Genomic DNA, 16,633 nt, shown 5'->3' with positions numbered 1-16,633 from the left:
GTCATTGTTGTTTGGCGGGTCCAGGCTGGGGATTTGAACCCGCCACCTTAGGTGTACGTGGCTGGCGCCTTAGCCGGTTGAGCTATAGGCGCCGTCTGGCCTTCCTTTTATACAGTCTTTGGGCTTGTGTACATGTGAAAATCTTGCGATTCAGGGTGCATGGTGCATTGATGCATGGCCGCCTATCCTCAAAGACAGCAGAAGGTCAGGGAAGTTAGAAGCTTACTACATAGGTTCAGCATGGATCCTCTGAAGGGCATTTAGATAACAGGAATATCTACTGCAGTGGATGTTGTAATTAGTAGCTTTGTACTTATTACAGACTGCCTGGACAATGCCTAGGCAGAGTTACTGGGGCAGAGTCCACTTCTGCTCTCTCTTGCCTCATTTGAACTAAATTAATTACTGTTATTCTGGGGCTCTAAGTTTGAGTAGTTCATAAAAACTAAGGAAGTATTTAAATTATATAGTATTTATTGCCCCACGAAAAGAATGAAAAATTTCTCCCAAAATATATCTCATTTTATACCTCTTTCCCCGGCCCACTTAATAAATTAGTGAATTAATAAAACTCAGAGTAATTCATTTCAGTAAGGTTTAAATAAAGAAAGAATAAAGTAAGTCTTAGATGAGTTTTGACTTTAGGCAGTTAGTTACTTAATTACCTAAATAATGTTAGTAGTGCAAATATTTTGTTTAAAACGAAGACACTTTGTTAATTACCACTATGCAAAAGGTAAGGTAGAACTGTTATTCAGTTATGTAAGTTTTTATTTGTCTCCTTGACAAGATTCAACAGCTTCATAGGCTTAGATCTAGGTCTGATACCTTTCTCAGAAAAGTCTGATGGTCATCTCAAGGATTTGAACAGTATTAGTTAAGAGACAAGTATTCTAGGCCAGACACAGTGTCTCTAGCCTGTAATCCTGTACTCTGGGAGGCAGAGAAAGGTGATTGCTTGAGCTCTCACGTTTGAGACCAGCCTGAACAAAAGTGAGACCCTGTCTCTACTGAAAATGGAAAAACTGAGGCAAGAGGATCTCTTGAGCCCAAGAGTGGACGTGGCTGTGAACTATGATGCCGTAGCACTCTACCCAGGGCAACAGCTTGAGATTCTGTCTCAAAAAAAAAAAAAAAGATTTAAGTATTCTGTACCACTTAAAATGAATTAACAACTTTAACTATGAAGAAAAAAAAAACTGAGTTCTGTCTTATCCCTAGAAAAAAAATTCTGTGGCCCTTTAAGTGTTAGATGGAGTTAGTTAAGATATAAAATTTTGGCTCTGTATGCTAAATATTATTTAACAATTTTGTTTGGTAGAATTTGTCATTTGCATTTTAGAAAGCAGAGTAATAGAGGTTAAGAGTGTGAATTCTAGAATCAGTCCTGGGTTAAAATCATGTCTCTGCCTTCTTTCGTAACCTTGGACAAATTGCTTATTGCTGTTTTATAGGGTTGCAGTATGGGGATGATAAGTATATGTGAAGTGTTTAGAACAGTGTCTGGCATAGAGAAAAAAGCATTCAATAAATGTTAGTGCTTATTACTATTACTGTATCACAGAAGCTGGCCAACTAACCCAACCATGAAAACACTCCTACTTGGGGGCCAGGCGAGGTTGCTCATGCCTGTAATCCCAGCACTTGGGAGGCAGAGGTGAATGGATTACCTGAGCTCCCAGGTTTGAGACCAGCCTGAGCCAGAGCAAGACTTAGTCTCTAAAAACAGCCAGGCGTTGTGTTGGGCGCTTATAGTCCCAGCCTCAGGAGGCTGAGGCAGAAGAATCACTTAAGCTCAGGAGTTTGAGGTTGCTGTGAGCTATGACACTACAGCACTCTGCCAAGAGTGACAAAGCGAGACTATCTCAAAAAAAAAAAAAAAAGAAAGAAAGAAAGCACTCTTCCTTAAAAACAATAAGCATTTAATTTTAACTTTGAATTTACTAAAGTTGAATTTTAACTGCTGTTTATTTTATATGTGACACAGAAAAGTAACTTGTATATATTGCAATTGGGCCATGCCTAGGTTTTTGTTTTGTTTTGGTTTGGTTTTTTGCCTTCTTTTTAATTAGTACAAAACCCTACCAGAAACACCCTAGCTTGGTGAAATAGACTCATTTCATCTGAAACCTGCTTACCCTTCAGGCAAGTTTTTAATTTGGAAAGCCAAATTATGCCATTTGTTCAGAAAATAATTAGCATCAATCTATAAATCCGGGACATAAAATATTTCCCTTTTGAGAATTTAAAAGACTATATTTTTAAACCCATTCCAAGAGGGAATTCCTGTAGCGGTCACACAGGTACATAGTTCATGAACTTATTGGAGCAGGACAAATCCTAAATAACTCATGTCCGAAAAGGACATAGTGCTAACATACACATTTTTTTAAATCTCAGTAATTCTAATGCTTCTGTCTTTATCTCCCAGAGAAGGGAGGCATAGTTCAGTGCTTAAATTATTGCTATAAAGTTTCTCTTTTGTTTTGTTATTGTTTTTCCACTACATTTGTGCATATGAGTTATCTTGGATTTAGATGTCTAATATGATAGTGTTTTAAGTAATTTGATACTTACGAAAAATTTTCCTCGATTTTTAAAATTTCCACTTTCCAAAAAAAAGTGCTTTTAATTGCTTTGCTCCCTCATTTCTCAGTTGGGTAGAGAAACATATATTAACTAACTCCATCTAACTCAATTTCCCTGCATAAATGAATAACTGACTTTTTTTTCTTTTACTGCTATAATGTATTTCATCTCTGATTAGACTCATTTCAACTAAATCACATCTTTAATATGCATACTATACTAATGTCTACCAATTATTAGTGCCTGTAAAGTGCTGGGCCCTACTTAACAAGGTAATTGAACACAGAGATTCTAAATGACTTTTCCTAAGCCAACACAGGAGAACCAGGATTCAAACCCTGGTATGTCTTGCTTCATATGCCATTTATTTCAGCTATTTTACACACCTTCTTTCAACTATACCTCAGGCACTGTTTCAGCTTATAGATCACGAGGCATGAATTAAAACTTACATTATGAAGCCAATAATATCCAGTGGATTTTTTGTCTTTTTTTTTTTTTTTTTGTCAATACAATCAAGATTTATCCCTTTACTTTTTAAGTCATTTATAAAATGAGAGAAGGTAAAGTTTAGAGAAGCTCTTAAATGGTGAACATCTTGCCTTTTTTGTATCAGCATACAATGTTCTGTTTTCTTCCCGCTCATGTATTTCTAAGGTAGACATTTTCAAGCCTATTGTTAAAAGCTATGGATGTGTGATTATGGATTTTAAAAATTATGAGCAAAACAGTAAAAAACTAGAACTGTGATGATCAAGTCCAGTGCTCTCAGATAGGAAGAAGTGGCAGAAAAGTTCAAATCATTTGGAAGACAATGTTTTACCCAAGTTGTCACAATCTTGATAAAAAACAGTATATAATTACATATTATGCACAACAGTGATTGCATAAAATATCCCTCAATATTAGGGCACAAGAGCCACTTTTATTTTCCTGCTCACCTTTTTAAAACTTACTTTTATTATAATATTAGTGAAAAATGTTAGTGTTACTTTCATTGAATTTCCCTGAGTTGGCTATTACTCAGTGATAGTTGATCTTTCCCGATACAGAATCAGGGGCACTTTGTTGTGCAGACTTCAGAAGTCCTGAAGATTATCTATATAATAAGAGAATAATATAAAAAGTCTACTTCCGCCTTTAAAAATTATCAGAAGTTCTTCTAAGTGCATTAGTTTAGAAATCCTTAGTATTTACCTATGTGTGAAAGGTTATAAAAATAGCAGGGCACCTGTGGCTCAAAGGAGTAGGGCACCGGCCCCATTACCAGAGGTGGTGGGTTCAAACCCAACCTTAGCCAAAAACTGCAAAAAAAAACAAAGAAAAACTTAGCATTTGAAGCCAGATCCCCATTTATATGTGCAGTTCCTAATTTATGAATTCATCCTTTGAAGCTTTTATAGGGTGCATGCATTTTTATACTTTTCTCTTAGAAACAGAATTGTTTTAAATATGAATTAATCCAATAATGTTTTAAATAGTGGTTCCTAGATTAGTTATTTTTTTAAAGTCTACTATCCCTACTATACAACTTAATTACTGATAGTAAAAGTGTTTGGGGCTATTAAAGATTTTATTTTGTAATTAAAAATTAACAAATATATGAGCCAAGCACATTGTGCACACCTGTAGTTCCAGCTCCTAACGAGGCTGAGGCAGGAGGATCATTTGAGACCAGGAGTTGGAAGCCAGCTAATAACCATTTTAAAGAACAAAATACTCTTAAAATACCTATCATAATTATTTATACACAAATATTAAGATACTTTATGTATTTTCTGTTAACATATGATGGGTTTTCTTCTAATTTATATTGCTAACAAGATTTTGGGCACCAAAATTTTAGGGTTTTTTCAGCTGCTAGATACCTATTATTTTCTTATAGAATACTTGGTATTATCTTTGTTATCTGTTTTTGTATTTTGTTAGCTCACTTTAATACTATGGAACTCTGCCTTTTAAGATTTTTTTACTATTTAGCTGATAATTTAAGTACCTACCACAGTACTTTGCAAATATAAAAATGTTTGATAGTTTGAGACTCAAGGATTTTCAAGTTAAAATTCACTTCTACAATTACTCATTCAGTTTCATATTCAGCTTAACATATCAATTAAATCTTCTGGTAGTACAAAATAAGCATTTTGACATTTTCTGTGTGCGTAGCTAACTAAGCAAAGTTTGAAGAGTATGATTTTACATTTTAAGCTACTGTGTGTGTACATGGAAATGAGAGTTCAAATCATACACCCGTATGGTCTTTATCAAATATGCATATGTATTTGTATATAATTCTTATTTACTTTTTTCAGAATTAAGGTTGTTTAGGTTCTATGTTATTGTTAAGATTTCTTAATTATTTTTCATGGTTATGTTTTAGATTATCCAAAAGATTACAAATATATAATTAAATATTAATGATTAAAAGCCTAATTAAAGCAGTAGAATCTTGTTTATTGCTGCTTGTCCTGATATAGAATTTTCTTGATTTATTTAAAAGACTGAGTAAACCCTAACCTTCTTATATTTAAGAGAACAAGTACTTTTTAAAGATGTTTTTCTGTTACTACTTACTTAAAGTGTAACATTTTAAACCTGGCTATAATAGATAGTAGTTTTTCTTGATAGTAGTTTTTCTTCACCTTCTAAAGTAGATTCTAGTTTAATAAATTTCACTTCTGCAGTTTAAAATATTTTTATTCTCACCAAGTCTAATCCTAAGAAACCATACATGCTACAAATAATAATTTTTCTTAAGCAGTTTGTAAATGGAATATCAGTTTACACCAAGCATTGAATAAGTTAAGTTGCTGCTGATTCCAGGGATCTAGGAGCTTTACGATTTATCAGCAGGATTATTTGCGTTTACCCAAATTTTATAACTAGACATGATATGCATAAATCAGAAACTACTCGTATCTATTTTAATGTCACTATTCTTTTATTATAACAAACTGGGATTTCAGTATTAAGCTACATTTTTTATTATAATAGCTCATAGTTTGGTCTACTTTTTTTATTAACATAGATTTCTATGAAGACATATGGTCAGATAATATAAAAAGTCAAACAGATGGATTATCTCTTGGGATACTCTGAGCCAGGCCATTTCCTTCAATTACTAAACAAGTTTTCTTAACATAACATATATAGAAGTTGTGTTCAAGTTTAAAGTAACAGACTTTTAAGAAATAAAACAAGAATTCTTAGAACAATTCCAAAAATAATGATATAGGAAAGTTAAGGTATAGGTCTATTCATTATAGTTTTCAGGTAATGTATGTACAATCTACAAATACTGCTAACTTGCGTGGTTTTTTAAATGATTATATTAAGATGGCTTATGAGGAAATAAAATTGTTTCTAAGAAATTATTTTTTGCTCTTTAAAACTGATGATCAGCTATAGAAAATGATGAAAAATGAAGCATCGTTTACGTTCTGAATCTTTAAATAGTCCATTTTTTATTTCAGAGAAAATAAAGATTAAATGAATATCCAGTTCTCTAACAGTATATCATAGTTCCATAATTTGATGGCAGGAACAGAGTAAATACTTACCAAACATAATTGTCAGGAGGGCGATCGGCATCACAAACAATCCAACCAGCATATCAGCCACTGCCAGGGACATTAGAAAGTAATTGGTAGCATACTGCAGCTTTTTCTCCAGTGTAACAGCCAGAATAACAAGGATATTTCCACCAATTGTGGGTATTATCACCATGAGTATCAGAAGAGCTGCCCAGTGTAGTTTATTTCCCTGTTCCTCAACAATCTGTTTCATTTCTTCTGGTATTGATTCTGTCTGTAATCCAGTACGGTTAGAAGAAATTAAGTGATCAAATGTGCTCTGCAAATTGTGTTCAGGAATTGTGTTTTGTTCAGACATTCTATAAGAAAGAGCCATTTGCTGTTTTTCTGTGCTTCGATCCAGTTCTGGACGGTGGTCATCAGCATGGTCAGTAGCAAAGCCAGTCATCTGCTTTTATAAGGCATTGTACCTGCGCCAAACACTCAAAGCCAAAGTTGACTCCTTCCTTTAAAAAAAAAAAAAAGAAAAATCCCAGTTCTCTGAAATGAGAAGTACGCATTTGTCCATGTTTATAGGTGAGACCTCCAGGTATTTAGTGTTTTCTGGAGGTTTAGTTTTCAGAAGGCTCCGTGAAAGAAACTGATCACTGTGGAAAAGAAGATGCTATTTATTAGTTTCCCTCTTTCATTTAAACTGTAATTATAAAGTCATGTTTGAATTCAAATGTCAGAGAGTTCCCACAGATACAAAATATGCAGATTGCATTATTTTATTTATTTCCAAAATTCAGCATGAACATAGTAGCCCCTCCCTTCTCAACAGGTATATTGTACATTTGTGACAATGTAGCCAAATCCCCCAAAATATTATATCTCAGCTATTACTGTTAGTGAAACAGGAGAAACATTAACTTTTTCAATGGTTATAACAAAAAGATAGGTGTTGCCTGACCCTTGAATGTCTTTTTACCTCTACTACAGAAAAGTAGAAAAGTCAAAGCATTAAATAATCCCAAATAAGACCTAGAAACACTCCAAGCCTAACTAGAGTCTAAATAATTTATCAGCTAGGAATTGTTGTATGTAATTGGTTTTGTCTGATCAGGTTTGTCTTGGTACTAGTATAAATTGCATTTCTGTAAAACATTTTGGAATTCCTTTAGTTTGGGAGAAGAAAAAATATTACTGGGCTCCAAATGGTTTTTAGTAATTTCATATTTCATAGCATGTTTCTGCAACAAATATTTTCTGAAGTTAATCACTAAATTTTCCAAATTTGAACCAATTTTTTTTTTTTTTGCCTTAACTTTCCTCCTTCTCTTGGGAAGGAGGGGAAACTAAGATCAAACCATTTGTTCATAAAATCACAAATCTCATATTAAAAATTTCCCCTTTGGCATTAGTAAATTTTTCAATTTAGTTTTTAAATCACTGAATAGAAATGAAAGATTATGGTAGCAGAGATCTTGAAGATTTAAAAAAGAAGGCCTTTTGATTAATTCTATATTTAGGTATTAAGTACTTACCTCTCATTTGCTTGTTATTTTCCGGAGTATGTCATCCTATCTGTTCAGTAGACCTACTTGCAGCTGTGACTCAAATCCTCCTCCCATTGACTTACGCTGAGCCTTCAGCACTGACGCTTGAAAGCAGTGAAACAAATGAGTTGTATAGCTGTAAGCATGCCAAGGAGGTTATTTCCTTTTTAATACATTCATTTCTAGAGAGTAGCAGCATTCATTGTAATTCATAAACCACCATTAAGTGTGTTGAACCAGTTCATGACCCTTTCTCGATTTATATTCTTAAGAGTTTTCTTTGATATTTTGGGGGCCTGTAATAAACTCTGTCATTTTAGCTTAAGATAGTTTTGTTAAGGATTAAGTCTGGACTGTTTTTCCCATTGGACAAAAAATAAGATATAATCTGGAGATTCTAGAGCTTTCATTCTATAAAGATTCTGCCCTGTTAGCCTTACAGTGATTTCTATAGTTGTAATTTCTAGCACTGAAACATGATTCTTATCCAGCTTTTCTGCCTTTGCTATAGAACACCATTAATTTGCTCTGGTTGCAGCCTTATATAGAAGAGCACAGAAAAGTCTGAATTCTACAGGTATACATCGGATTTTTTGTTTGGTTTGGTTTTTTTTTTTGAGACATAGTCTCATTTCTCACCCTCAGTAGCGTCCTGTGGCATCACAGCTCACAGCAACCTCCAACTCCTGGGCTTAAGTGATTCTCTTGCCTCAGCCTCCCAAGTAGCTGGGACTACAGGCGCCTGCCACAATAGGTTTTAGCAGAAACTTTTTCTCTGCTCATTCATAAACAGATGGCCTCTGGGTTTAAGAGTTGGCTCATTGGCAGCTATTTTTTCACAGATTTTACATTGGAGAAAGTATATGTAGTGAAAATACATTTTTGCCTGTCATAAAATTGATGTATAGCTCTTAACAGTTAGGCTGGGTTTTTTTTCTAAACCAGTGGTTCTCAACCTTCCTAATGCCGTGGCTCTTTACTACAGTTCCTATGGGTCGCAACCCACAGGTTGAGAACCACTATTCTAAACTGTAGCAACCTCCAACTCTGGCTCAAATGATTCTCTTGCCTCAGTTTTTATTTTTAGTAGAGACTGGGGTCTAGCTTTTGCTTAGCCTCCCAGAGTGCTAGGATTGCAGGTGTGAGCCACCAAGCCTGGCCAAAACTTCTGCATTCTTATGGTTACCTTTTTAAAAGATCACAATAGATTACTCATTTTAAGATTATTTAATTGTTTATAGATCAGTGATAGCATTTGTACCCTTTTTTGTTTCAATTTATATTCCTTATCTTGTGTTGAACATTATTGGCAAATATTTAGTTCATTTCAGTTCTGCTGAGCACTTCAGATTTTATTTCGCATTTGCTCCTTTTTTTTTTTACATATGCATGTGTTTATTAGGTTTCTACTTTTTGCCTTCACAAAATTAAAAAGGCTTAAAATTTAATAACAACAACAATGTTTAAGATAAGGACTAGAAACAAAAACCTCGTAAAGAACGAATGAAGATAAATACATTCAGAAAAGAAATTAGACTATTGCTGCATCGAAATATTAAGCAATAATAATAATAATGCAAAGAAAGTAACATTCACATTTCATATTTGTTGCTTTTTTTATTTTTGTTTTTATTTTTTGAAACAGAGTCTTACTTTGTTGCCCTCGGTAGAGTGCCATGGCATAGCTAACAGCAACTTCAAACTCTTGTGGACTCAAGCAATTCTCTTGCCTCAGCCTCCCACATAGCTGGGAGTAAGCACCTACTACAACGCCCAGCTATTTTTAGAGATGAGGACTTTCTGTGACTCAAGCTGTCTCAAACCTGTGAGCTCTGTCAGTCCACCCGCCTCAGCCTCCCAGAGTGCTAGGATTACAGGCGTGAGCCACCTTGCCCAGCCTTGCTGCTTGTTTTAAACTTAAACTTCAATATTTTAGAAAAAAATACTTCCTAAGAATTCTAGATGAAAATAAATGAAATAATACAAGTAATCAGATATATTTTAATATGTTAGAATTTTTGTTCAGGAATATGAAAATATTTTATAATACTGCTTTGTCCTGAAACACAACTTTATGTCTGCGTATGCAGGCAGGTAGAGGTCTCTAAAACAAATAATGTGAAATTAAAAAGAGCAGAACCGCTCTCTCTCCCCCTCCTCCCGCCTCTCTCCTCTGTTCTCTCTCTCTCTCTCTCTCTCTTCTCTTTTTCTCTCCTTGGTGCTGCTCTGCAGCCTCCCTCTCCCACCAATAAAGACCTTTCATACAAAAAAAAAAAGAACAGAACCATTATATCCAATGAAAAGACTTGTATGATAATAAGCCTTTATTGATTTGTGTTTATAGATAACATTTTAAAAATATTCTGAGTATGTTATAAAAATACCAAACATTATGGGTGGCGCCTGTAGCTCAATGAGTAGGGCACCAGCCCCATATACTGAGGGTGGCAGGTTTGAGCCTGGTCCCTGCAAACTGCAAAAAAAAGATGGCCAGACATTGTGGCAGGCACCTGTAGTCCCAGCTACTAGAGAGGCTGAGGCAAGACAGTCACCTAAGCCCAGGAGTTGGAGGTTGCTGTGAGCTATGATGACATAGCACTCTACCAAGGGCAATAAAGTGAAACACTGTCTCTTTAAAAAAAAAAAAAACAACCAAACATTATTAATACTTTGCCAGTATTAACCCTTTCATATCCACTCACTTTTTTTCTCAACATACAAGGATAATTAAGATTGGTACTTGGATTAGTTTTATTTTTGCATTTTCAGATTGGTTTGATGTCTAAAGAATATAACTAATTAGAAAAAACTACTTAATTTGGCAATCTCAAGTTATTGAAGGCATAGTTGAGAATCAGAAAAAAAGCAAAATAATAAATAAATAAATATATATATATGGTTGGGTGAATCTGTGAGTTGGCAAATAATTAAAATTACACTGTAAAATCCCCTGCCCTTAAAAGTAAAGGTAGAATGTAGATCTCTACTTCAAGTCTTTTTATTCTGCATACACATACACAAACTTGGCCTCCCCCTTCCTTAGTAAAAGTAATAGTTGCACACAGTGATTAAATCTAAATAGAACAAAAGAATGTTCGGGGGAGGGAAGGGGAGGATAGTTGATGGGACCACACCTATGGTGCATTTTACAAGGGTACATGTTAAATGTATTAAGTGTAGAATATAAATGTCTTTTTTTTTGTATGAAAGGTCTTTATTGGTGGAGGGAGGGAGGCTGCAGAGCAACACTAAGGAGGAGAGAAAAGAGAAGAAAAAGATAAGGAGAGAGTGGGGAAGAGAAGAGAGAGAGAGAGTAGAAAAGAGCTAGGAGGAAGAGAAGGGAAAAGAGAGAGAGAGCAGAGAAGAAAGGCAGAGAGAGGTGGGACAGAATATAAATGTCTTAACACAATAACTAAGAAAATGCAGTGAAGGCTATGTTAACCAGTTACATGAAAGTATTTCAAATTGTATATAAAACCAGCACACTGTACCCCATAATTGCATTAATGTACACAACTATGATTTAATTTTTAAAAAGTTCAGTGATAAATTCACAAACATATTTCTGCCTAATCCAAATTAGAATAACAAAGGGTAGACAAGCACTTTGACAATAAGAAACAGACTTAACTGAAAAAAAGAAATTAAGAATTTAAAAATACAGGTAAAATACTGGTCTACTCAGAGTAGAGACTTGTAGCTCTTATGTAACTCAGCCCTCCACAGCATTATATGGTATAATAATTTGATAGCATAGTGATGACAGAAAAGGCTAAATCATGTTCATTCAGCTGTGTTTTGAATGCCAGGAAATGTGAAATGTATTTTTTATCATTTCTATCCAAAATGATAAGAAATATAAAAGTATGTTTCTTAATGGTAGAGTGAGGTTTCATTTGTGTAGAATATTTCATTTCCCTAAAACTTCATATAAATTAATTCTTACTAACTTAGCTTAACGGTAAGATTCAACCTCTAATCTGACTATAACCCAAACCTATTTGGTGTACTTTTTTTAAGATACTGAATTTTTCCCTGATGCCTTTTAAATTCATTGAACAGATTCTGTCTTTGACCTAAATAGGTCTAGGAAGACAATTTAAATACCAGCCAAGGACTGTTTTTTATTTGTTTGTTTGTTTTTACTTTTCTGTCATATTATCTATCAAACACTAACCATTAAGGAATTTTTAGCTTTATGGGGATTGTATCCATTACATATTCATATATTTGTTCATTTGTGAAGTATTTACTGAGTGCCAGATGCTTGCTCATGGAAATACAATGATGAACAAGATAAACATTTTTTGCTCTCAATGTAATTTATAATTTTATGGAGGAAAGCAAACAAGTACATTGATAGTTATTCTAGAGACACGGTAGAGCTAATATGAGCCTATTTTAGCAGGACCTAAAGTCCAGCTCAGATACTTCTTAGCTTTCTTTTTATTCATCTTTTTTTGCTTATCTCTTTGACAAGATTAGTAAAAGAGCTAAAATTGTAAGAATAGCTATTTTGAACTTAGTCTGTTCTCCTTAGACTCCTTTACTCACTCTTCCAGATGCCTTACCTTTTATTTTAATGAAAGACAAATCTAAGATATGCTCCAGTACCTTTCACTATCTTCTCCTCAAAATGTCTTTCTTTTCATCCATTCTGTCCTTCCTTGGGATCATGTTATCATTTTTTCCCACAACTGACTTCCATTTAGGTTCTTGATTCCAACTCTTTAATATACATATATGTGTGCACATATACATACCCTTTGCAATCTTACTGAATAAAATATTAGTACTTAATTTTTCTCACACAGAATTCATGCCTTGAATATTCAGTGCTAACATCTTTCTGGCAGAATGCTCAAGTTTCCAGATAATGAAAAAGAAGACATTTCTTATACCACAAGTCTCTTTCCTTCCTCACTAAACCTTTTTTTTTTTTTTGAGACAGTCTCACTTTGTCACCCCTGGTAGAGTGCTGTGCTGTCGTAGCTCACAGTAACCGCAAACTCTTGGGCTCAAGCTATTCTCTTGCCTCAGCTTCCTTCACTACCACACCTACCACAGTGCCAGGCTATTTTTTAGAGACAGGGTCTCTCACTTGCTCACACTAGTCTTGAACTTGTGAGCTCAGGCAGTCCACCCACCTCAGCCTCCCAGAGTGCTAGGATTGCATGCATGAGCCACTGTGCCTGGCCTATCACCAAACTTTTTAAAAGGATTGCCTATCTTTTTCTTTTCTTATCTCCCATAGTCTGTAACCTTTATAATCAGATTTTTCTTCCCAACATTCTACCAAAATGCTTTGGAAAGTCACTAATAATACCTACCAGTTGTTGATTTTATGCTATATTCAGGAGTGTTGACTAAGCATTTCTCCTTAAGATCTCTTGGCTTCAAAGGTGCCCCATTCTACTACTTTGTCTTTCTTGTAGAATCTTTCCTGACTCTTACTACACTCTGTTAATAACGTAGATTCCCTCCAGCTGTCCTCATTTGACTTCATCTTCCTCTTTTCCCTTCCATTTACTCTTACTATTTCCATAAACTTGAAGAAAAACTCCGAAAACTCTGTTTCCATACTACTGACTGTGACTCAGGTCATGAAAAGAGACAAGCAACATACCTGAGATAAAATGCTTAATTTTTCTGGGTTTTAATTTCTATTTGTGTAAGAAGATGATAATGTAACCTGCTCTATTTCACAGTAGTATTTGACCCAGTACATCAGTCGGTCCCCAACCATTTTGGCACCAGGGACCAGTTTCATGAAAGATAGTTTTTCCATTACATAATGCAAGTCACCACAATGCAGAATCAGTAGGGGCCCTGAGCTTGTTTTCCTGCAACCAAATAGTACCAACACTAACATAACTGTCTCAATTCCACCTCAGATCATCAGGCATTAGATTCTCATAAAACATACAACGTAGATCCCTCACTTGTGCAGTTTACAGTAGGGTTCATGCTCCTATAATAATCTAATGGCACAGCTGATCTGATAGGAGGTAGAGCTCAGGTAGTGCTGCTAGTGATGGGGAGTGGCTGTAAAAACAGATGAAGCTTTGTTTGCTTGCCCGCTGCTCACCTCCTATCAGGCCATGGATTGGTACCAGTCTGTGGCCTGGGGGTTGGGGAGCACAGCAGATCAATTCCTCTTCTTCTCACCTCACTAACTATTCTTCCTTAGTTTCTTTAGCTCATTCTGCTTTATCTCCTCTTATTATTAGGGCTCCACTGAGACTCATTTTTGGATCTCTTTTTCCCTCTGTGTGCATTTGGTGATCTCGTTCACCTTTCTGGCTTCAAATACCATCTGTACACTGAAACTCCTAAATTTGTATCTTCAGTTCAGACTTTCCTTCAAAATTCAGACTTTTATGTTCAGTTACCTAATCAATATTTCTCTTAGATGTTGATGAAATATCTCAAACTCAAATTGTGCAAAACTGGACTTCTCTATCTCTCTTGGGTTTTTTTGGTTGTTGTTGTTGTTGTTGTTGTTTACTTTTTTTTCTTTGTGTTGCAGATCTTCTACAGTTTTTTAATCTCAGTTGTGTTCTTTGGGTCTTTTTCTCTCCCATACTGTATTTCTCCATCAGGAAATTCTGTTGATTCTACCTTCCAAAGATAAACCAAATTAAAACTCTTCATTCCACCACCACTACCACCATCTTACTAACATCAGATCTTTGCTAGATTTCTGAGGAAGCTCCCTAATTCTTACTAACATCAGATCTTTACTAGATTTCTGAGGAAGCTCCCTAATTCTTCTGTCTTCGCCCACCCCACCCCCCTTTTTTGCCATATAGCACCCAAGTGACTTGTTTCATTTTTGAGACAAGGTCTTGTCAAGTCACCCAGGCTAGGGTGCAGTGGTGTCATCATTGCTCACTACAACCTCAAACTCCTGAGCTTAAGTGGTCTTCCTTCTTCAGTCTCCCCAGTAGCTGGATCTACATATGTACACCACCAAGCCTGCCCAATTTTTTTGCTGAGACTGGGTCTTACTCTTGCTCTTGCTCTTGGTCAGGTTGGTCTTAATCTCCTGCCTCAGCTTCTCAAAGTGCTAGGATTACTAGAGTGCACTACCCCACTCATCTCAAAATGACCCTTTTAAACAAGTCAAATCATCTCATTCCTTTGCTCAGAATCCTCTGATGGCTCTTCATTTCACTCATGATAAAGCAAAAGTTCTTTTAACATTATATAAAGCCCTGCATGATCTGACCCTTCATTACTTTTCTGACCCTGTCTTCAGTTGCTCTTCCCTTTTTCCACTACTCTCAAACCATTTGTCTCCTTGTTGCTCCTCAAGCATTCCAGACATTATTCTACTGCAGGACCTTTACATGAGTTGTTTCCTCTAACTAGCACACTCCTTTCTAGGTGGCCATTTGGCTTGCTTCTTCACTGCCTTCCTGTCTCTGCTTAAGTATCACCTTCTCATTGAAGTTGACCTTGACCTCCCTAATTAATTCTGCAATATCTCCTCCCCTCCTGGCTCTTCCAATATCCCTTGCCTTGATCTACCAATTTTTCTTTACTTCACCTTTTTACTTAATTGTTTATTCTCTTATCATTGTTATTATTGTTGTCTGTATGAGCAGCGCCTGTGGCTCAGTGAGTAGGGCACCAGCCCCATATACCCAGGGTAGTGGGTTTAAATCCAGCCCTGGCCAAACTGCAACAACAACAAAAAATAGCCAGGCATTGTGGCAGGCGCCTGCAGTCCCAGCTACTTGGGAGGCTAAGGCAAGAGAGTCGCCTAAGCCCAAGACCTAGAGGTTGCTGTGAGCTGTGATGCTGTGGCACTCTAGCGAGGGCAACAAAGTGAAACTCTGTCTCTAAAAATAATAATAATAATAAATTATTTCTTGTCTGTTTCCTGATAGAACATAGCCTTTGTCTTTTTTGTTCACTAATCTCTTAGAGTTTATCCATCTTGAAATTTGTTGATCATCTTATCTTTCATCGAAATTCAGGAAGTTTTTTGCCATTACCTTTTCTCATTAATTTTCTCATGGCGTCATAGCTCACAGCAACCTCAAACTCTTGGGCTTAAGTGATTCTCTTGCCTCAGTTTCCCAAGTAGCTGGGACTATAGGTGCCCACCACAATGCCCAACTATTTTTTGGTTGTAGTTGTCATTATTGTTTAGCAGGCCCAGGCTGGATTCAAACCCGCCTGCTCCGCTATATGTGGCTGGCACCCTAGCTGTTGAGCTACAGGCGCCGAGCCACCATTATTTTTTCAAATGTTCTTTCTGCCTCTCTCTCCCCTTCCTCTGAGAATCCTATTGCACATATGTGCTTGATGGTATTCCACAGGTTTCTTAGGCTGTGTTCATTTTTTCTTCATTCTTTTCTCTTTCTGTTCCTCAGACTGAATGATTTAGCTTGATCTATCCTTCAAGTTCAGATTCTTCTGCCTGTTCAACTTTGCTATTGAACCCCCCTATTGAATTTTTCATTTTAGTTATTATCCTTTAAGTCTGAGAATTTTTGTTCAGTTTCTTTTTTATAATTTCTACCTCTTTGTTGATAATTATTTGGAGAAACATTGTCCTCCTGTTTACTTTAGTTATTTATTTGCACATGGTTTCTATTAACATTTTAAGTATATTTAAGATAGTTGACTTAAGTCCAATGCCTAGGCTTCTTCAGGAGTAATTTCTATTTGTTTATTTTATATATTTATTTATTCATTTATTTATTTGAGACAGAGTCTCTCTATATGGCCCTCAGTAGTGTGCTGTGGCGTCATAGCTCACAGCAACTTCAAACTCTTGGGCTCAAGTGATTCTCTTGCCTTAGCCTCCCTAGTAGCTGGGACTATAGGCAGCCGTCACAATGCCTGGCTATTTTGTTTGTTTAGCAGGCCAGGCAGGGTTCAAACCTACCTGCCCTGTGCACAGGGCCAGCACCCTAACCACTGAGCTACATGTGCCTGGCCCCTTTTTTTTTTTTTTTT

General features: G+C 35.9%; 1 protein-coding gene across 1 annotated transcript in view; it reads right to left on the bottom strand.

The window, feature by feature from the left end:
• The window catches only part of HTR2B (5-hydroxytryptamine receptor 2B), a 14,786-nt gene extending 7,552 nt beyond the window's left edge, over positions 1 to 7,234 (bottom strand). The window contains exon 1 of the mRNA XM_003784872.3: positions 6,150 to 7,234. Within this exon, the coding sequence (XP_003784920.3) occupies positions 6,150 to 6,570 (421 nt within the window). The 5' untranslated portion in view covers positions 6,571 to 7,234. The remainder of the gene's footprint in view (positions 1 to 6,149) is intronic.
• Between the last annotated feature and the right edge of the window lie 9,399 nt (positions 7,235 to 16,633).

This window comes from Otolemur garnettii, unplaced genomic scaffold (genome assembly GCF_000181295.1).
Source record: "Otolemur garnettii isolate 467f Iridium unplaced genomic scaffold, OtoGar3 scaffold00013, whole genome shotgun sequence".
Classification (NCBI taxonomy): domain Eukaryota; kingdom Metazoa; phylum Chordata; class Mammalia; order Primates; family Galagidae; genus Otolemur; species Otolemur garnettii.
Note: the sequence above shows the minus strand (reverse complement) of the source record. Positions and strands in the feature narration are given on the sequence as shown.